General features: G+C 35.7%; 4 protein-coding genes and 1 long non-coding RNA gene across 7 annotated transcripts in view; 3 read left to right on the forward strand and 2 right to left on the reverse strand.

Annotated features, from left to right (window-relative positions):
- The first annotated feature begins 6,360 nt into the window (after positions 1–6,360).
- LOC132600170 (uncharacterized) lies at positions 6,361–7,779 on the forward strand. The gene is made up of 2 exons (XR_009567144.1): positions 6,361–6,464; positions 7,481–7,779. It is a non-coding gene; the product is annotated as an uncharacterized LOC132600170 (long non-coding RNA).
- An 867-nt stretch (positions 7,780–8,646) lies between these two features.
- Positions 8,647–13,536, forward strand: LOC132600171 (serine carboxypeptidase-like 42). The gene is made up of 9 exons (XM_060313268.1): positions 8,647–9,185; positions 10,551–10,658; positions 10,754–10,846; positions 10,952–11,044; positions 11,290–11,375; positions 11,499–11,777; positions 11,963–12,096; positions 12,617–12,709; positions 13,064–13,536. The coding sequence occupies exons 1-9, from the start codon at positions 8,939–8,941 to the stop codon at positions 13,344–13,346; spliced, it is 1,416 nt and encodes a 471-aa protein (XP_060169251.1). The 5' UTR covers positions 8,647–8,938; the 3' UTR covers positions 13,347–13,536.
- A 4,337-nt stretch (positions 13,537–17,873) lies between these two features.
- Positions 17,874–18,868, reverse strand: LOC132644614 (histone H2A.Z-specific chaperone CHZ1-like). The gene is made up of 2 exons (XM_060361217.1): positions 18,553–18,868; positions 17,874–18,442 (listed from the first exon to the last, which is right to left on the reverse strand). Exons 1-2 carry the CDS (start codon positions 18,866–18,868, stop codon positions 17,874–17,876), a joined length of 885 nt encoding a protein of 294 aa, XP_060217200.1.
- Positions 18,869–18,947: 79 nt separating this feature from the next.
- Positions 18,948–19,741, reverse strand: LOC132644615 (uncharacterized). The gene is made up of 2 exons (XM_060361218.1): positions 19,058–19,741; positions 18,948–18,962 (listed from the first exon to the last, which is right to left on the reverse strand). Exons 1-2 carry the CDS (start codon positions 19,739–19,741, stop codon positions 18,948–18,950), a joined length of 699 nt encoding a protein of 232 aa, XP_060217201.1.
- A 2,351-nt stretch (positions 19,742–22,092) lies between these two features.
- LOC132598756 (uncharacterized) overlaps positions 22,093–22,383 on the forward strand; it is a 3,539-nt gene continuing 3,248 nt past the window's right edge. Inside the window, exon 1 of one of the 3 annotated variants that reach the window (XM_060311824.1) lies at positions 22,093–22,333. The gene's annotated coding sequence lies outside the window, so the exon portion shown is untranslated. The remainder of the gene's footprint in view (positions 22,334–22,383) is intronic. The other 2 variants (XM_060311822.1, XM_060311825.1) reach the window with 2 other exon arrangements.

Consider the following 22,383-nt stretch of genomic DNA (forward strand, 5'->3'; position numbering starts at 1 on the left):
ATAAATGAACTACAAAATAGCTAATGAGTTTTCGTTATCCCTTTTATTATCTTTTGTTAACTATGCTTAATTAGGATGATGTGTAATTAAGTCAACTTACGATACCTAAATTCATATATTTCATGTCCATGGTACGTTAAATCTCTAAGGAGATAAAGAAACGGAAAGTAATTCTCTAGTTCAAGGCACATGTTCTCATTATCAGAAATTTATGATTCTAATAATAGTAAATATTATGAATGATGTAAATAATTTTAAGATAAATATTAAAGATAATGTAAATAATTTAGGATAGATATTATAGATAACGTAAATAAAAAAATGAAGTCGTTAACTACTAGTTTCCCCTTTTAATCAACTACCCATTATACTAAACTAACCCACTAATTTACTAGAATTCATCTAAGTTGAGAAAGCAAAAAAACGAGTGATGGGTTAGTCAAACAATACTAGTTAAATGCATAAAACAAAATAGAGGCTGAAATGGAATTAAATGAGCTCTGCCCATTTTAAGGTTGCTAACGATCTGCTTTGCTGTTGTTGGGCCTCGGCCCAGCAGAAATTTTGTGCTCTGCTGTGGATGGGCTGGACGCGGAGAAGATTTCGTTGGGCTTTTAGCCCAACACCGGATATGGAGGAAGAACGAGTCTCTCGGACTCGTATGCGGTAGTCATGCAAAAATGAAAGGAAAAGGATTAGAGCATGATCGAATAAACAAGGTCGAACACGTAAAATATACACTCAAAACAGATCAGTGGATTGTGTATATTCTGTATATATTTAAGTATACTGAGGTATACAATTCTACTGTTTCAACAGCATTAAAGTACTTACAACATGTTAAGGCATGCAATTTGCACAATAATGGCAGTGGACATCGCAAGAGAAATTACATGACATCATAAAGCAAACAGATCTTCCTAGCAATGGCAATGTACTCTACAAAAACTAACTAATTGCAACATATACTAAGGCACAGGAATCGGCATAGAAGTAGCAGTGAACAACGCAAGAAGAACTACACAATGCGCCACGGCAAACAACACTACACAATATGTCACGGCAAACAGCATCTGCCCAGCAAGGGCAGTGCACAATCTTAACCACAAACATGCTTAGGCGACAGCAGCTGTTAGCAGCAACACTGAACTTCACAAAATTGAACACAAAATGCGCTCAAGACACAAAATTTGCACAACAATGGCAGTAAGAAGGGTCCGCGGATTACAAAATACTCATGAACCATATATTACCACACGGGAGCTAACATATCATGAGGATATTTCAACATACACATTACTATACAAGACATAGGCAGAAGGTGAAAATAAGCATAAAGCATGGATACTAAACGCATATCAACTGGCCATGAACCGTATTTGATATCTATTTTGTCCTTGTATACCTACTTATGTCAACATTCAATTCGTGGATGAGCATCCCACCCTTATTTGTCGCAAACCAGTAGCATTTTATTATACCAAGTATTTCACGACATGCTCATCACTTTACAGTATAGCCGAAAGAAAAAAGGGGAGGGCAGACAGATTCTCCTTAAGGGACTGTAAACCGTAGAGCCAAGCAAAGTAAAATGACAGTGGCTCGATACCTCATTTTTATGCAAGAACAGACAAGACCACAAACACACGCAGGCTCAGAAAAATGTAAATTTTATTCATGTTATACTGATTAAACCTTTTTACACATTTACCCAATTAATCGAGTATATATCACTAGCAAAGCCTACGGGTTCTTTCTTCTCATTTATTTTTTCTTTCAAACTGCCCGCAAGACGAATGAAATCCACAAACAAATCAGCTCTTTCTTTTAGCAGGATAATAAAGATTCTCAACAAAGGACTTCATTTCTCAACTTATTTTACTCCTTTCAGCCATATTAACTTAAGGTATCCAAAATATTAATACTACATTAATGTATAGATCCAAATTACACACGGCTAAATCGAAACATAACCTAAATAAATTTGTTCAAGCCGACTGATCATGGAAAAGCCAATGCACACAAATACGATTAACAGGTCACCTAGTCTAAACTAACATACGATTAATCTAATGACATACAAGCGAACAAAGGCAAACTTAAAACACAAGGTCAATCTAAACTTGCATATAAAGCTAAAATCATCACATAACTAAACTAAACAAGACTGAACATGCTTAATACAACTAGAGTAACTACAGACAGGCTAAAGCACAACTAAGCAGACAAATCACGTAACAGTTCAAGGCAATCAAACAAATACTGAAATAACTCAAAAGAAGGAAATTTACCTGCTTCGGGTGCAGCGAAGTGGGGCTCGAGCTTCCGATTTACCTCGAAACAACACAAACTCCGAGCTCTCGGCACCCAGATTCAAACAAATACCCAAGGCAAGAAACAGAACGGGATTTAGTATTTTTCTTTTTTGAGACGATATCAATAAAATTAGACTGGTATTCTTTAAAAGGGAGTTTGGGCAATTAAAAACTTAATATTTTAGGGGTTCTTGCGGCTCCAAAACTTATCTTTCAATGACTCCCTAACGATTATTTATAGGGATGAATTAGGGTTTCTCTAGGGTTTGAAAACTGAAAAAAATTGGGCGGGATCTTTCAAGGTCAACTCTCCGTTCAAAATATCAAAAAAAAACGTGAGAGTAATTTCTGTTGCTGATCAGAGAGCCAGAAGAAGGAGACAAAGTTTATTTAAAATCTGTACTCGAAAATCAACGAAACAGACGAAGGAGATGATTTTTAATTCACAAATGGCCAAAACTCATTAAATTGATTTCAGATCCAAAAGAGACAACGGAGGAAGACGACGACTCTTACCTACGGTTGAACACTGATGAAAATTAATTCTTTTCCCCAAATGGCCATGCATGGACTGTAGAATCGAAAGAAGCTCTGCGATTTGCTATATGTGTTGAACGGAAAATGACGGGTCTGTTAGAGTTCGCAAATAGACGAGTTTTACACGGGAAGGGGAAGGGACAATCTTTGTACATGGCTAAAGGGACGGTGGATTTTAGCCGGAAATGGAAGGAAATGGAAAGAGAGAGCGGAGGAGAGAGAGGAGGCGAGGGAGGCGGATGAAGGGGATAGAAACCCTAGTGGTTTCTATTCTGTTTGAGCGAAACGGGTCGGGGCGGGTTGCGGGTATGGGTTAAGTATTAAACGTTGGGCTGGGTATTAAAATGGGGCTGATGAATAAAATGTAGACTGAGTAGTGAATTGAAATGTGGGCTGGTTTCCCGAATTAGGCCTTAGCCTAGATAGTTTTATGATTTAATTATGGACTGAATTAATATGGACTAAAATATTACCTAATATAAAATATGCAATTATTAGTGCTCAGATAATAAAGTTATATGACATTGTAATGGTCGTGCGAAATATTTTAAAATTCAACAGTAAATAAAGCTATTATTTAATTGTGCGAAAATAAATGTGATGCCTGCGCATAAGATGGCAAGAATGCTGAAATGATAAAAATACGAATTATGATAATACTGGTAACAAAATAATAATAATAATAATAATAATAACAATAATAATAATAATAATAATAATAATAATAATAATAATAATAAGAATAAGAATAACAACTAGTAACTGCAATAGAATAGTGAAACACTAGTATTAATAAGAAGCTAATAATTATAGTAGAAATAATTATTTTAAAGTTGCCAAAATATCAGAAGCGTAAATAAATATTTTGAGGGAAAACGGGACAAAATTGGGTTTCAACAATGGTCAAGCCACTACGTGGCCGAATATGGAAGATATGTATGTGATAGTGTAAAGCCACTACGTGGCCGAATACGGATACTGTCGAGCCACCACGTGGCCGAATACGGATGTTGTCGAGCCCTACGTGGCCGAATACGGATAATGTTTTATGTGTATGATAAGCTACGACACTACGATGATGAATTATATGACATGATGATGCGTACTCTATGGTGGTTCATGTACGACGATTATGTATATGTGATATATGTATGAAATGCATTCATCCTTAAAGGTCGCGTAGGTTTTGCCTTCACCTCATGACTTATGATTTCTCTATTATGTTTGTTTCATCCATGCCTTACATACTCAGTACAATATTCGTACTGACGTCCGTTTTCTTTGGACGCTGTGTTCATGCCCACAGGGAGACGACGCAGACCTTTAGGAGCTATCAGCAGATTTGCAGAAGCACTCCATTATTCCGGAGGTGCTAATCGGGTTTATACTTTTGTGTATATATATATATATAAGTATTTTGGGCACGACGGGGTCTTGTCCCGTCCATATGTCTAGTACTCTAGTAGAGGCTCGTAGATACGTATGTGTGGGTTATGTGGTCTCACAAGGTCACTACTGTATATATGTAGATATGTGTACATTATCTTGATGGCCAAAGGGCTTATGTATATAAAAGTATTTATGTTCTTTAATGAAAATGATTTTCTTATGATTATGAGATTATGAACGAAAAAGGAGGCTTAATGAGTATGATGAGTAGTAGAACGAGCGGTGCTCGGTGGTCTGCCCGGGTAACCGTCACGGCCCCTAGCTGGGTCGTGACAAAAAAATCAGAATTTTTACACAAATCAAACTACAAATAATTTTTGGTAAAATGACATGCAGGAGAAGTGAAAATATTAGGTTGGCATGGATGCAATTTTTTTTTTTTAATGAATGTTAGTGAGGAAGTTAATATTGTGATGAGTTTCTACAATATATAACCACTAACTAAGCATTCAATTTAATGATTCTACCTCATTGGTTGATTGTAGAGAGATGAATATGATTTTTTCGTCCTTAATTAAAGGTTCGAGCTTAAGCACTAGAATTGAAATAAATGGATGAAAGTGCACATATAGCCAATTCTGGCATCATTTAAGCCATGACCCAAGTTCATGAATTTTTGTATGTCTATCCACTTTAGACATACGAGACAGAAAAGTTGTAAATATTCGCGACTGAATTCACAATTTTATCCAAAGTTTAACAATTGTGCAAGCAAACTCATGACATACACTTTGAAGTTTGGCAAGAGAGTCCAAAATGTAACACCCCACATCTTGGAACTAAGTTTAAGCTCATATCATTAGAAGTCTAGCGAAAACACTGAAGGTTTGAGCATTTGCAAAAAATGGTTGATAGGCTTATTTCGGGCGGCGATAACTCCTTGATCCATTGCGAATCTGGAAGAACCTCCTTGATGAAAGTTGTAGCCCTATTGAATAGCTTTCCAATGGTATATTATGGGGATTAAACGGACATCTGTGCAAAGAGTTATGCCCATTTGACTGAAGCCTGTTCGCTGGAAAATTCGTCTACGTTACGGTGACGTTACGGACCGTAACTCGTGTTACGGGCCGTAACAGTGAGCCGTGACACAGACGAAATTTCCAGAACCTCACTGGAAATTTCGTTCACGATACGGTCCCAAGATACGGTCCGTCCCTTGTGTTACGGGTCGTACCTTGTGTTACGGACCGTAACAACGTACCGTAACACAGGGAGAATTTCCAGAAACTTTCTAGAAATTTTCGACAAGGTACGACGCCACGTTACGGTCCGTCCCTTGTGTTACGGGACCGTAACATGGGCGTGTTTTGGTCCGCAGTTGAGTTTCGGGTCACCTGACTTCGGGAGGTCATAACCCCATCGTAAGTTGAGAATTTGGGAAAACTCAAAGAATGAAAGTTGTAGATAATTGAAATACCTTTCCAAACATAGGTTGTGGGTTCACAGGAGACGTCGGGATAGGGAGATATGGACGTTTTAAGACAGAACAGTCCTGACCCGTTTTCAAGTTGGGTCAACCCATTTTCCCCTTGGTATATATAGAAAATAAAACCCTAGCAGCCCACTTTTTCTCCAAAATTCAGATTTTAGAGAGAGGAAGTGAGAGAGAAGGGAATCTAGAGAGAAGAAGGAGAAAATCAACCAATTTTAAGGCCCCAAATACCCAAAGTTCGTGAAGGATAATTTGTAGTACAAGTTGTGTTCGTCATTTTAAGCTAAAGATCGGACTTGGGGGTGTTGATTTCGTGGTGACTACCCAAAAGGTAATATTTCTACTCCCTATTCACTTGTAGTTGTGAATTGATGAATTCTTGGGAGAATAATAATTGGGTTTGTTGAAGATGATTATATGAATTATGCTAGAATTGTTGAATTGTTGACTTGGGATTGTTGTATTCATATGGTTGATGAAAAATGATGTTAATTACATCTAATGGAGATTGTAGAATTAGCTAGAAGTAAAAGGATGGGGATTTGGTGAAGAAAACACCATTAATGAGGGTTATAAAACTTCACGCCTATTAAGTGTTTGATAAAATGCTTAGATGAACAAAACATGGATATGGTTGCTAATATAGAATCCCTATGACTTGTATTGCTATAGATTGAAGTTGAAGGGATTGAAAGACATTGTGATACGCTCAAAAGCGGGAGGTTAAGGTATGTAGAACTTCCATCTACATGTGGGAACCTCTACGTTTTTCCCCATGATCCGTTTCGTAAAATCTATGAAGTTCAAATCCTAGGGCATTAAACCCAACATATTGGTAGCCCGTAATTATGTATGTATGTACACGAGTTTCGTATCTATGTTCGTTATTGTATTCCTAACCTTCCATTATGGATATTAGGAATCCTAACTTAATCAATGAATCATGAATTCTTTCTCATGTGTTCTCATTATGTTCATATGAAACTGCATGAGTTATTTTGCAAGTCATAAACATGTTTTCAAGTCAACTACAAATACATGATTATGAACTATTGTATTACTCATAACTCAAGGATATGTTTACAAGATTATTGCATGAACCCATGTTTACAAGTCATTTCGTGAAATCATGATTTCAAGACAAGTACAAGTAAATTCACGAAATTCATGGACTTTTTAGCCAACTATATTATGTTCATGTTTTTGGGAGTTGCACAAATTACCGAGAAGGCTCAGATAGCCTGAAACTACGGAGCCACCGTAGGACAAGGATCGCTCCGCCCAGATAAGACAATACCTTAATTTTACACTGAATGGATCCATCAGGTACCTTACTACCTCAGGCAAGGTATGAGGGCTCTGCTGGTCCGGCGAGGTACCAGACTCCACGTACCCACGTGGTAAATTACTACCTTATACCCTGGCAAGGTATAGGGGCTCTGCTGGTCCGGCGAGGTACCAGACTCCACGTACCCACGTGGTGATATGATATGATATGATATGATATGATATGATATGATATGATATGTCGGTTTATGAAATGCTCTCCCTACTTATCATGTTTTACTCATGTTATGTATACGTATATGTACTCATGCTCATGTTCATGTCCAAGTTTTCAGTTTCAGTTCTTATCATGTTATTCCATGTCCCCTGTTGTTTCTTCCGGTTGCTTTACATACCAGTACATTCAATGTGCTGACGTCCCCTTTTATTGCCCGGGGGCCTGTATTTCACGATGCAGGTACGGAGTTACAGGACGACGCTTCTGATCATTAGGATTTACTCGTACCAGCTTATCGGTGAGCCCCATCTCATTCGGGGTTTAAACATTGTATTTCTCTGTTTAGTTTTGCATGTAAAGGTATGCTGGGGGCCTTGTCCCAGTAATTATGTTTTCCAGTCAGACTCATGATAGAGGTTTCATAGACTAGACCAGTCAGTTATGTTATGTCAGACATTTGGAGTCGTATAGCCATTTTGGCTCACTCATGTTTTAAACAAGTACTTTATTAAGTATTATGAATTATTACGTTTTACAAAGGCTCATCATGCATTCACGTTATATTCCGCTTATGTTATGTATCATGATGATTTAGCAAGTCATGTGGTTCGCTCGGTCACATGTAGTCAGGCACCGAGTGTCGTGTTACGTCCAGGCCATGGTTCGGGGCGTGACACAAAACTTCCTATATTTTCAAATAAGTCTAGCTGGCAGTCCCAAACTTCCAGCATTTGAAGTTTGTCACCTCTGCTTTATCAACTCTAAGAGAAGTTGTTTCAAGTTTAAATGTAAAGAGTCTTCTTTTGTGAAAGTTGACGCGAATCAAGGTCTGGGGTTCGAGCCCTCGGAAATGGAAAAAATCACGTTGAAGCGTTGCACCTAGAGTCCTAGAAATGCAACGCGCGAATTCGGATTTAGCCGGCCTCCCATTGGTACCGTACAAATCATATAAAATCAGTCAATATATAGAAACAATCGATTATTATTGAAAGAATTTAAGTTCTTTACTGTAAATATATTTATTCAGTTAGGTTTCTTAAAAAGTAATTAGCTATAACAGATTATATTTATTGACGGTATAGATAATCATTACATTATCACCGTATATTACTTAAAAAATCAATTATACAAATTAGTAGGCTCAAGAGGATACCTGACTTACCAAAAGGTTAGAAAAGAGCCAATTTAGGGGGAAACTGATTTGACCAAAGAGAATCTGGAGCTCGGATGCTTATTTTTCTATTTAAACACCAACATATCTTTTCAGTACGTATATTTCCCTCAGAAAAGAATGACTAAAAAAGAAAGACGTAAAACACAGATCTGTTTCCAATCTGGACAAATGATTTTTTATTTTAAAAAGGAAATTCATTTCAAACGCAAAAAAATACAGCTATATATGAATAGATAATAGTTTAAATGTTTGAAAGCAAAAGCAATCCCTGAATTCGCGTGCCCTCTATCATCATCAATAGAATTTCAAAGTCATAAAAACTTTGTCAATTTTTTTTTTTACTTATATCGCTTTATCTTTAATTTAAGTTGTTCAAAAAGCCATTATTTATGTGCATGCATGGCTTATTAATTTTCCTCTCAATATAATATGTGTAATACTAGTTAAAAGTGGACTCTTCCTTTCTGCCATTGCATCTCTTTATATTTTCCTTCTCTTTCCTTATACTATACTTACAGAAGAAGATGCAAATGGGCTTTTATCATTATCTTTTTCTTATAGGATTTGGGTTTATTATTATCTTGAATGTTGTGAATGGACATCCAATAGAAGATCTGGTGGAAAATTTACCAGGGCAACCAAAAGTTGGATTTAGACAATATGCTGGTTATGTGGATGTAGATGAAAAGGCTGGTAGAAGTTTGTTTTATTACTTTGTTGAAGCTGACAAAGATGCTCACAAACTCCCTCTTACTCTTTGGTTAAATGGAGGTTTGATTATCTGCTTTCTTGTTAATTTTTGTTAATCTTCTTCTTCTTGTTCAACTTCTCAATTTCTAAGGGTCTGTGTTAATTGAAAGGACAATAATTAAGTAGATTAAATATTTTATGATTAATGCCAGAGAATTTCTTTGATCTTCAAAAGATAACTTTATACTAAGTTTTAGTAAGAATAATGATAGTCGAGAATCATTCAACTAGGAATTCCTCATTCAGAGACTTCAGTTTTATATGTATCATATAATATGTCACAAAGTATTAACTATGTCTAGTCATTCCTTTTTTATTGTATGGTAATACGCAATTAATTTCTTCTTTATTTGGAAAAGAAATCTAAATCTTGTAATGATGATTCGCTCTAGTTAATCCACATGTATAATAGCCTTTTATTACCTTAGCGTTGAAGGAACAATTTCTCTTTTTTACCCCATTTTTTAATGGCACACTGAATGATTTAATAACTACGTGGGGAATAATGTATGTAAGAGCATTCAACTTTTCGATCCATTAATCACCACCTTGTGTATATAGTGGACACACCTTATTAACTTGGTTGGTTGGTGGTTTTTGCAGGTTTGGGACCAATGTGTTTAATGATTTAATTCTTCAAAATGTGTGATCGTTTTTAAAGAAAGTGCTCTTATATATATATATACCTCTCTCTATGTATAAAGCAAAACTAAGAAAAAGTATATGTATTAACCCCTATTAAGTCATGTTTTAATTATTATTTTTGGAAGATATTGTCTAGTATTCGCCGCATGTAGGTCATGTGAGGCTAGAGGACAACTCGACCGAATTATTATACCATTTTGAAAGTTATTTGGCTAATATTATTCAATAATAGTCAGAGAACTTTAATTTGTCTTGCAAGTTGGGAATTGTGTGATATTTTTCCTTCTCTATTTCATATTAGTTGATCAATTCTTTATAATTTCACTTTGATCGACAGGTTGCAGAACTATTATTGTTCTTTAAAACACAAGGAATTGAACACATGTGCTGAGAAAGTAATTTACACACCATAAAATTGTTGTACCTTGTTTCGAAACAAAAAAGAAATCCAAATTAAATCGGTAAGAGATATATAATTTTTTATTATTTCTCCACACAGAAACCATATGTTTGATTTTACAGAAAGGGCCTGATAAGCTAATCGAACTAGACCGTGCTTGGTGTATATATTATGTCAAAGGATTTTCAATTTAAATACACTAGTATTGGTAGCATTGATGATTCTCATAAAATGGAGCAATGCAACATCATTACTCAACATTTGAGTTAAAAACTTTTGACCTAAAGTACTCATTTAATAATAGACTCTATAATTATTATTTCTTAATTTTTTTTTACCAGGTCCAGGATGTTCATCAATTGGAGGGGGTGCCTTCACAGAACTAGGTCCTTTCTTTCCTAGAGGTGATGGCCGTGGTCTCAGAAGAAATACTAAATCTTGGAATAAAGGTAAAACATTACAAAATTAATTCCCCAAAAAATATCAGTATTTAATTCTTACCATTAATTCAGCAAAATTTCTTTGTTTCGATTGATATATACAGCATCAAATCTGCTATTTATTGAATCTCCTGCTGGTGTTGGATGGTCTTACTCAAATACATCCAGTGATTATACTTGCGGAGATGACTCCACTGGTATTTATTTAATTTCTTCTCCTTTAATTTGGTGGAAAATATATGGTTAATTATGAAAAAGAGATCAAAGAAAATTATTATTCTCATTTGTTGTTTTTATTGCAGCCAAGGATATGCTAACTTTCATGCTTAAATGGTACGAAAAGTTTTCAGAATTAAAATCTAAACCCTTGTTCCTTACAGGTGAAAGTTATGCAGGTACGACATATACCCTATGTAGGAATTATTATATACTTATTATTTCATCTATTGCTCGAACTTATCTATTCTTAATTAATGTAAAATTGATCATAATAAATTGACTTGTTGATGGTCACTCTCACTGTGTATTCTTTCACCCTTTGATTCAACAATTCTAAATGTATTTACTTACTACTGTATATCCGTCAGTCATAAGAAACGTTTATAATATTCTATTTAATTTTGACTTTTCCTGGTGATAGGACATTATATACCACAGTTGGCAAATGTCATTCTAGACTACAACGAGCAGTCCAAGGATTTTAAGTTTAATCTAAAGGGAGTAGCTGTAAGAACACTACAAAATATATACTAGTACTATTTGTATTTCCTCTAATTCGTCCTCTATATATTAAAATCAGCAAAACTAAATTTGAAGTGATTTCTTTTTTTCAATTTATGGTGTCTACAGATTGGAAATCCACTTTTGAGACTAGACAGAGATGTTGCAGCAGTGTACGAATATTACTGGTCTCATGGAATGATATCAGATGAATTATATTTGAGTATCAAAGAGAACTGTGATTTTGATGATTATGAATTCCCAATTCCTCATAATGAGTCAATCACATGCAACCAAGCTACTGATGAAGCTTATAAAGTAATTTCTGACTATATTAATGTGTACGACGTTATTTTGGATGTTTGCTATCCTTCTATCGTTCAGCAAGAGCTGCGTTTACACAAACAAGTAAGTTATTTTACTGTGACCAAAGTATCTTTGTGACGTTACTTTTATACAATATGGCGGGTAAAATAAAGTTATTTTAATGTGACATATTAGATAAGTTCAGTGTTTATACGTGAAATTAACCTGATGACAATGTGTAGGTGTTTATAGCATTTGATTTTGTTACATTATTTGTTGTTGACTAGGTTACTAAGATGAGTATGGGAGTAGATGTTTGCATGACATCAGAAAGATACTTCTATTTCAACCTTCCTGAGGTTCAGAAGGCTCTTCATGCTAATCGGACTAATCTACCTTATGAATGGAGCATGTGCAGTGAGTATGTAATCAAAGTTCTTTTGAGAACTTGTTAGAAAATTAGTGAACCAATCTATTAAATATAATTATTATATGTACTGATACCACATACTCTCTCCGTTCCATAATAAATGATTTTTTAGGTTTTTCAATTTTTTTTCAAAATAAGTGGTAGAATTTCTAGAATACTTTGGGCAGATTCTTCCACAATTGCCTTTAATTAAATAATCAAGATTCATTAAATACCTTTTTTTTTTCTAGGCATTTAATTATGTAAGCACAATTTTTATTAGGGGTAAGCTAGTAAAAATATTCCTAATTTTCTAGGAGTGAACAATTTCTTAAGGAGTGTGGATGAGCTAAAAGAACCACCTATTATGGAACGGAGGGTAGTATTTTGCACCCTTTTAATACATATCTAGAAGGTTTATTTGTTAATTGAGTAGTAGCAGCAGCAACAATAATTCTTATCTACCTAAGTTTCAGGTTGTTAATTAAGTAATTAATACGACCTTTCTTTTGTTTGTGTTTGTATGAGACAGTGTGCTGAATTACTCTCAATCAGATGGTGACATTGATATGCTTCCATCCCTCAAAAACATTATTCAACATGATGTACCTCTTTGGATATTCAGGTAAACAAGTTATTTCCTTCGCATTAGAATCAATGTTGAATTTATTCCCCATTGCCTTTTCGTTCATTAAAACCCCTCCTCACTTTCTTAAGAAGGAAAAATTATGACAAGGAATGTAAAAGGAGGAGAGCGGATTTTTCTTTGGAAAAGTCAATCCTCACTAGTTATTTATTTGTTCGTGACAATAAATAACTATAGATGAGATAATAATTTGCCCTTTGCCCCATTGCTTTTCCACCATGCCATGCTACTTTCCCTCCCCAACTAACTACGACCAATCTTGAATTCGTTTTTATTGTCATTTACACAATGATTCTAAGCAATCGTAATGTGGATATTCAATGACATCAACAGTGGAGATCAAGATTCAGTGGTACCACTAATAGGGTCAAGAACATTGGTGCGTGAATTAGCAAGGGATCTAAAGTTCAAGGCGACAGTACCCTATGGAGCATGGTTTCACAAAGGGCAAGTAGGAGGGTGGCAAGTTGAATATGGAAATAAACTCACATTTGCAACAGTAAGAGGAGCAGCTCATATGGTTCCATATGCACAGCCATCAAGGGCTTTGCATCTTTTTAGCACATTTGTTCATGGAAGAAGATTGCCTAATACCACCCGCATTCCCATTGATTGATCATTCAATTTGAAAATTTAATTTAATTTTCTTCTGGCTAAAGTATAAAACTCAATTCATTTTTTTCACTTTAATTTCTTTCAAAAATTGATGTGTAATAATTAAGTGATTAATCTCCTTCAAAAATTGATGTGTAATAAGTGATCAGCTAGCTATTTCGTGACTCTTCAATCTCCCCTCCAACGAGAGGCTCTTTTATTGGCTGCACAGAAGCATCAAAACATAGGTGTTACACCTTTGTACCTATCTTGTATGGACAGGTTCCATACTAAGCACGATAGGATTTCTTTTTAGCTTTCAAAAATATGATATGAAGAGTTTCACCCTTCAGCTATACAAAGTTTACATCAAGGAACATCAAATGCATAATTTCTATCTATGCTCCTAACTGAATTATTAGGACCCTTGATGAGATTCATCCTCATTGTAGGCATTTGAGATCTGTCCATTTTCAGTTCACCCCTTACTTCTTTTGGTAGATCCTGAAATTTTGTGATCCAAGTTATAGTGCTGCAGGCAAGTCCCCAGTTTGATAGTCGGTCTGCCACTCTGTTACCCTCTCTATAACAATGCTTGATGCTCCAACTGTCGGTCTGCGTTAGAAGTCCACGGATCTTCTTAATGGAGTCATTGATACTCCATGGAGGATTAGAATTATTCTCTATCCATTGTACTAGTAGCTTCGAATCGCTTTCCAATTCTAACCATTTATAACCCTTTTGAATACACCATTCTACACCAAATTCCATAGCTTGAGTTTCTGCAATATTATTTGTTATAATGCCCAAATGCACTTCAAATGCGGCAATAAACTGACCTCTATCATTCCTTATTACACCCCCTCCACCACTGTTCCCTGGATTTCCTTTTGAACATCCATCGGTGTTTAGTTTAACGAAGCCGGTAGCGGGGAAAGACCATTTTATGGGAATAGCATTGAATTGGTATTTTGTTTCCTCTGTTATTTGCATGAACTGCTCCCATTTCAGGTATGGATTAATCTCGGCAAATTGTTTATGAGCTATCATCACCATCTGTTGGTATATCCTTAATTTTATTCTTTGACTGGACATCTTCCTATCTTCGTACCTTGCCTTGCATCTGTCTGTCCAGATCTGCCAAATGATGATCCCTGGCAGGACTTGTAGCACAATTTTCTGAATAGGATTTTTGCCTTTTATGAACCACCAAGTTAAAATTTGATGTCTTAGACTGTTGGCACTTTGAAAAATCCCAAGCCACTGGTTGAAATGCTTCCAGATTTCCATCCCAATCTTGCTTTTATATAACAAGTGCTCCACATCCTCCTGCTCATGGTTAGTACAACAGGCGCAAATAGAAGCTAACTGAACATTAAACTTCCTCAAATTTAAATCTACCGGAATTTTGTTTCTAAGAACTTTCCACATAAAGAAGGAAACTTTAATGGGAGAACTTTTATGCCACATCATCCTATTTACAAGGGATGAGTTCCGTGCACTTCTAACAATATTCCAGGCTGATTTACAAGTAAATATACCATCAGTAGTAGCAGTCCATACGGGTTTGTCCCTATGATCATTTGAACTAAAGGTAATTTTCAGCACTTGTTGAACTACAAACTCTAGGAGCTTATGAGACAACTTGTTCACATCCCAGGCATCATTAATAATAAAATCTGAAACGTTACCTCTAATTGAAGTATTAGCTACCCCAAATTGAGCTAAGTTACCCAAACCCGACCAGTTATCCCACCAGAAACTAGCATTACCTCTGTTAATCTTCCACAAAATATGATGATCAATATTCACCTTAATCTTCATCATTCTCCTCCAATTATGGGATTGAGTGTATCCCCATTTCCTAGCTACCGGATGAATCCTTCTAGCATATTTAGCTTTTAAAAAATCTGACCAAAGAGATTCTTTAGTTCTAAACAACCACCACAATTTAACCGAAAAGGCAGCTGAAATATCACAAAGAGATCTAATGCCAATACCTCCTTCCTCGGTAGGATAACAAAGGTTAGCCCAATTAGACCAGTGATATTTATGTTTTCCTTCATTGTTACCCCACAAAAAGTTAGCGAAAATTTGCTCTATCTGTTTAAAAATTGTCTTAGGAGGTTCACAAATAGCAAGAAGATGTACAGGCATAGCTGATAGGACATGCTTAGTTAAAATAATCTTACCTCCTATAGATAATCTACCATAGTTCCAAGAGTTTACCTTTTTAAGGACTTTAGTAGCCATATTAGCAAAGTATTGTATTAATTTCCTACCTTGGAAGAGAGGACAACCTAGATAAGTTATAGGGAAGTCTTGCCTTTGAACTTGCAGAATCTGGGTCACAATATTTATTCGCTTTTCTGAGATCTTTCTGTCCATAATAAAACAGCTTTTGCTCCTATTGATCCTTTGTCCAGAGCTAGTGAGATACTTTTCCAATGCCTCCATCACTAGGTTAAGAGTCTTCGTTTTCCCTGCACAGAAAATTATAAGGTCATCTGCATAAGATAGATGATTGATTTTAGGACCTGTTTCCTACATAGTGAAGCCTCTGAATCTAGGATTATTGTACAGATTATTTAGTAAACATGAGAGTGCTTCGGAAGCTATTATAAACAGAGAAGGGGAAATGGGGTCCCCCTGCTTTACCCCTCTTTGTGACTTAAAGAAACCATGTCTTTTTCCATTAATAACAACACTATACCAGTTGTTGGACAATAAGTTCCAAATGATAAAAATCCAATTTTCTTCAAAACCCATTTTCCTCATCACAGCACATATAAAATACCAGGAAATCCTATCATAGGCTTTATTCATATCAATTTTGAAAACCACATTACCCCCACTATTTTCTTTTCTCATCTCATGAATAATTTCCTGTGCTAGTAAAACATTTTCCCCTATAGCTCTACCCTTCACAAAACCACTTTGATTAGCGGAGATGATTTTGGGGATAATGTTTGAAAGTCTATCTGATAAAACCTTAGAAACGATTTTTTGAGTGACATTACTGAGGCTTATAGGCCTAAAATCTGAAAAGGTTTGAGGAGAATCTATTTTGGGGATTAAAACAAGGCAGGTATTAGTAAAATATTTGGGCATAATTTTTCCATTAAAAACAGCCCTAACCATCATAAAAATATCTGATCCTACTATATCCCAAGATTTTTGGTAAAAAAGTCCACTAAATCCATCTGGACCAGCAGAACTATTGGGATTAATATCGAAAACCGCTTTTTTCACCTCCTCCTCAATAGGTGCTTTTGTAAGAAGATAATTGTCGCAAGAATTAATGCAGTTAGGAATAAAATTAAGGATACTGGTGTCAATGTTGTTGTCCTGCTGAGAAAACAGATCCTGGTAGAAAAGGGCAGCTGCATTGCCTATCTCTTCACCCCCCTCTATCCAAGTTCCATTATCACATATCCTCTTGATCTGTAAGAATTTCCTTTTACCCTTCACTACCGAGTGAAAAAATTTGGTGTTCTCGTCTCCTTCTAAGTTCCATCGGAGGTTAGCTTTTTGTCTCCAAAAGCTATCCACATACTTGTGTTGAATGACAAGCTCAGCCTTTTCCTTGTTCATAATATTTCTATCCCTTTGATCTAAAGTATTCATATACTTCTCTTCAGCTGTCTTAACATTTTCTTCTAGTTGTTGAACGCTGACAAAAATATTCCCGACTTTGGATCTGGACCAGCCCCCTAAAGCTTTGCTAGTGTTCTTAAGCTTCTGTTGGATTTCCCAAAAAATATTACCACTAGTCTGGGAATACCAATTATTTTTTATTACATCTTGGTATCCTTCTATGTCAGTCCAAAAATTCAGAAATCTGAAATAATTCACATGATTTTGCTGGTCATTTTTGCCGGTGATTAATAATGGACAATGATCTGAGCTAACTCTAGGCAAATGCATCACATCTGTCATCTCAAACATTTCCGCCCATTTATCGTTACTGATCAGCCTGTCTAGTCTTTTCCATATGACTTCCGTTCCTTTTCTTTCGTTTGACCAAGTAAAGGCGATTCCAGAAAAACCATTATCCTTTAACTTACAGTCCTGAATGCACTCCATAAATGGAATGATTTTGCCCAAGCTATGAGGCTTACCCCCCAGCTTCTCTTCAGCAGATAAAATGCAGTTAAAATCCCCACAGACTGCCCAAGGATCATCAATAGTAGAGGACAACACTCTCATATATTTCCAGAGATCTTCTCTGCTTCGTGATCTAGATTTTGTGTATACAACAGAAATAAAAACTTGTTGTGAATTCAGCACGATCCTACAGGTTACCATTTGATCTTCTGAGCTATGAATATTGCATTCTATCTCCTTTCCCCAGAAAATCCATATTTTGTTGCTATTGCTCGCATATGCCCCTTGCATACCCAAAATAGTTTTATAAGAGTCAATTTTTGTTTCCTTTATGAAAGGTTCCTGAAGAGCAACAAAGGGGATCTTATGCTCTTTTATCAGGTACTTGAGTCTCTCAGTCGCAGCCTGAGATTTCATCCCCCGAATATTCCAGTTAAGACATTTAAACATTACCTGGATGCTTGGATGATTTTTTGGATTCCTTCTTTTGATTTTTTGTAATATTGATCTTCTTACTGTTACCTTCTGCTGCATTGTCAATTTCTCGCTTGGGATTCTTATTTTCAGCAGCTTCTCTAATCAGACACGGAATATCTTCTTTAAAACTGGTTTTCTTCACGTTATCCTCATCAGTACCACTCTCTTCCTCTTCCGAATCTTCTTCGTCAGATTCATCCGAGGTGTTTTCTTCTTCAGACGAAGAGGTTACCTCAGCCCATTCATCTTCGTTTTCGTGATTCCCTTCTTCTCCTTCCACCGGGGCAGATTTGCCAACATCTAAATTTCCTTCTTGAAGTAGCTCATCGAAACTGTTTTGCGTAATGAGATTTTCCTGGTTTTTCTTTATTTTCTCTGGTTCTCTTTTACTATCAAACCTTCTATTTTTCCTTTTCCCTGCGGATTCCCAGCCTTCCTCAAACAGAACAACTTCCAATTTGTCAGGTTCATCTATCATGAAGGATTTGAAGCTAGTATTACTATCATCATGGGCATTCTTCTGCCCCTTTGTAGCTGAAGAAGTTTGTGATTCCTTAATATTGTTAGGAATCTTACTAGAGCTGTTGTCTTGGTTCTCTGCCATCCCAGTAATCTCTTCAATTTCACCAGATTTTTTTTTTTGCATTTTAATCTTTCCTCTTCCTCCTCCTTGTTGAAGTTATTCTTGTGTTGTTCCTTATTATTGTCCCCATTCGTCTGAGCTCCACTAATAGGCCAAGGCTTATCTAGACCAAAAATAACTCCTGTAGGCTTGAACATTGTTTGAGGAGGTTCACTTTGACCTCTTCTATTTCTATTCACATTTCTTTTATTATTCTGAATCTCCCTCCCTCTCTGCAACTGTTGCTTATTATTTGAACCATCTTTTGCTTCATTTGGAGGTTGTTTCTCGATCTGTTTGTTTCCCCTAGTATTTTGTCCTCTTTTTTGTTTCTCCATACTTTTTGTAGCCTCTTTTTCCTCTTCTTCTTTCTTATCTTCTACTCTTTTTTTTTCAAGAATTCTACAATTGAGCAAATCATGTCCTAGTTTCCTACAGTGTTTACAATACTTAGGTATGTTCTCAAACTCAATCTTTTGATCAAATCCTTTTAAAGGGACATTGTCGTCTTCAACACCTATCCATACACTCTTCACCAATGGTTTTAGCAGATCCACCTCTACCCTGACTTTTGCCATACTTGGCCTAGTCATACTTATAGTAGCCACATCAATTTCCAAAGGTGTACCTACTTCTTTTGCAATTTGTTTTACATAGTGCCAATTATGAAGATGAAAAGGTAATCCTGGAAGTAGTATCCATACCGGAATGACAGGTAGATCCTCCTCTGGTTTGAAGTCCGGAGTCCATTTCTGAAGCCAGATTTGGAACCCATCTATCTCAATCACCCTCTTGTAGAGTATAGAATTGTAATCCTCATCATTGGTAAAATTTAAAAAGATGTTGAAATTGTCGAAAACCCCTATCTTTGGAGTACCTTTCATAGGGAATTTTTCTGCAAATTTTGCCCTGATTGAGTCGATTTGGGGTCTGCTTTTGAGGAACCTGCCAACAATAGTTCTTCTACAATGGTTCGCCATACCTCCATAGAAATCGTTGGCTTTAAAGATCACAGCTGGCTTGCCATTGTGAGTGGTTCTTCTAGATTTGACGGAGTCGGGTTCAAAGCGGGTTGAAGCAGATGAACCCGGGTTATTCGTGAGAGTCGCAGCATAGGAGCTTGTTGGATCTGAGCCTGGATGGATCGCCTCAGTTGAGGCTTCCTTTTGCACTATTTCACGCGCTGACGGGGAGCCTATCGGCGGCCCCATGGCCCTGTTGTGGTGGTAACCGTGCTGTAACGAAAATAAAAAGCGGGGTGTTGGGTTAAAGAAAAAGTGAGCGCGTGTATGCGCGTTCAGTGGTACTGCTTCTAAATTTTTTGTTTTTTTTAACCTGCTATTTCGTGACTCTTGAATTGATTATTCTAATATTTATATCAGGGCGAACCCCTTAAAGTTGATTTAAGATCAGGTTGTCTATTTTTGCAATTTATATTGTTGAGCAGAAATATTGAAATGAAATGGCTGGAACGATGATGAATCAATACATACATAAGTTTCATATTAACTGCTTTAATTATCTTGAAATTGAGTTGTAGAAATCTACCTATATCTATATATAATTAAAGCTAAGCATAGATAAGGTGATGTGACACCTTTCTTTGGTCACCATTCACAATTATCTTTTTTCTCAACTTTTTGACATTTTCTTAACTTTTTCCTGCTAAAAAAATAATATATTCATGTAATTACAACATTAATATTAATGTTTACCTACAGTTATGTCAGTACACGAATTACTGTTACACCCTTTCACATTTAGCTGTTCAGTTCCGAGAATGACCGTTACTGTATCTCATTTTAATATGCGTTATTTATGATGCTATTTACAAACCTATTTGCTATTTACGGACAACACCATTTGTGGAGACTATGCACTTTTCTACATGTAATAAAATCTCTTCTCTATTTAACAAGTTGACTTTTCTGGAGGAAGGTGTTGCCTTCCCTTTTGTCTATATGGTTGTGCCGCTTGTAAGTAAAACTTCTTTCCGGGATTAGGTATGAAGTATGTTTCAGTAAACTTCTAGAGGTGTTTTATTTACTTGTCAGCTTTGGGTTATGTTCACTAATTATATTATCCCCTCACTATCTTTAACTTTTATTTTTCACTCATGACTCATGTAGATGTTGAAAAACTCCTCGACTAATTAAGGTAAATATTACTCTTTGTATCCCAATTTATGAGGTAGTACTTTTCATTTTTCGAGATTCAAATTATGTAAAGTTTGATCAACATTTCAATTTTTTCCCATCATATTGACATGAGAATAATTACAATTTATTATATTTTTCATATAGTTTTTGAATATACAAATTTTAATTCTGAAATGTTTACTTGGTTTAATTCTAGTTAGCTTCAAAAAGCCAAATTGCCTTTTTGGGAGCTAAACGTGCCACATAAGTTCCAAGGGAGTAGATTCATTCGATATAAATAATCAAGCCAATGTAATCCATGAGAGATAGTAGTGTACGTTATGAATATGCAAAGGGAAATGGTTGATGCATCAACTTCATCACAGAAGTTATTTCTCTTTGGAGAGGCTAATTGTGTGAACTTTGGTCAAGTAGGCAATGTAATATCTCACATGCAATTTCAACCTTATACTCGACCATGTTATTCTGAGTTTTGTGCTGATAAAGGTTCATACTACTAGGAAGAGAAAAAAACCTCAGAGAAAGATATTGTGAAATGAGAAAAAGAAATCTTATGGTAAACACAAAGACGCTAAAGGAGATATAGTAAAAGGCGTTAACTGGCGTAAAAAAATTAAAATGCTAAGCGGCGGTTTAACTTATGTGTTTGCAGAGAATTCTTTTGTTAAGTGAAAATTGAAGGGAATGGGAATAGATAAAATAGATAACAAGAAAGTGGAATGGAGAAGTGCCTTCATATGAAATGAATGCATCTGTTCATAGATGAACGGTATGACATGCAGATTTTTCAAATATTGCTTTAGTAGGTGTTTGGCCATGCATTTTCAAACCATGGTTTGAAACCATGACTCCAAACCAGCGTTTGGACATGCGTTTTCACTCATCGTTTCAAACCCCAAATCATTCAAAAAGGCATGATTTGGGATTTGAAACCATGGTTTCAACTTTTTTAAATATAAAATTTAACCTATAAGTTTATATTTTGTAAAAAAAGACCTATAAGTTGGTAAATATTTTTAACAATTACCCCCATCAATCATTTACCAATCTCATTAACTTCCACCAACCTTTAATTTATGTGGAAGGATTATATTAAACAGTTGTTACATTACTATTCATGTTAAATTTTCATTTTTATTAAACTAAAGTTTGATTAATTGATGTTATATTATTTAGAAAGGCCTTCTAGTAGTGTACTATTTTTTTTTTATGAACTATGACTGCTCATTGGGTAAGATTGTATAAGAATTGAGAATGTTTTGATAGTTTTCACAATTTGTGAAATTTTTATGTCTATAAGAGAAAATACAATTTAAAATATCCAAATCGCATGTCCAAACATGATTTGAAACCATGTCCAAACGGGACCTTAAAGGCCGATCAAGAGGAGAAAAAGAGATTTTAATTTGGTGAAGGGATGTAACGGTTTAGGGGTAGACAAAGAAGAAAAGGAGTAAAAATACAAAGAGGAAAGAGAGAGAGAGAATAGAATGTTTGCTTTTTCTTTCACATCTGTTGGAGTTTTGAATTTGCATCTTAAGAATTTCGGGCTAGGCTCAAGGTATGCCCAAAGGTATGCCAGTTGATTGAAAAAGAAAGTCAACTTTCAAGATTCAAGATTAAGTAAGTGTTCAGTGTACTAAGGTACAAGATCGAAAAAAAAATCGCGGATAGCAAATTCCTTAGGCTAGATA

Source organism: Lycium barbarum, chromosome 6, assembly GCF_019175385.1.
Source record: "Lycium barbarum isolate Lr01 chromosome 6, ASM1917538v2, whole genome shotgun sequence".
In the NCBI taxonomy this organism is placed as follows: Eukaryota; Viridiplantae; Streptophyta; class Magnoliopsida; order Solanales; family Solanaceae; genus Lycium; species Lycium barbarum.

Bases quoted from the DNA above. Each gene is read 5' to 3' on its own strand.
- LOC132600171 (XM_060313268.1), top strand. From the start codon at position 8,939: ATGCAAATGGGCTTTTATCATTATCTTTTTCTTATAGGATTTGGGTTT. The intron at 9,186-10,550 runs GTTTGATTATCT...TTTTTTTACCAG, and splicing joins TACTCTTTGGTTAAATGGAG to GTCCAGGATGTTCATCAATT. The intron at 11,376-11,498 runs GTAAGAACACTA...TGGTGTCTACAG, and splicing joins TTAATCTAAAGGGAGTAGCT to ATTGGAAATCCACTTTTGAG.
- LOC132644614 (XM_060361217.1), bottom strand. From the start codon at position 18,868: ATGGAGAAACAAAAAAGAGGACAAAATACTAGGGGAAACAAACAGATC. The intron at 18,443-18,552 runs GCAAAAAAAAAA...AAACTTCTTCAG, and splicing joins GGAAGAGGAAAGATTAAAAT to CTACAAAGGGGCAGAAGAAT.
- LOC132644615 (XM_060361218.1), bottom strand. From the start codon at position 19,741: ATGGGGCCGCCGATAGGCTCCCCGTCAGCGCGTGAAATAGTGCAAAAG.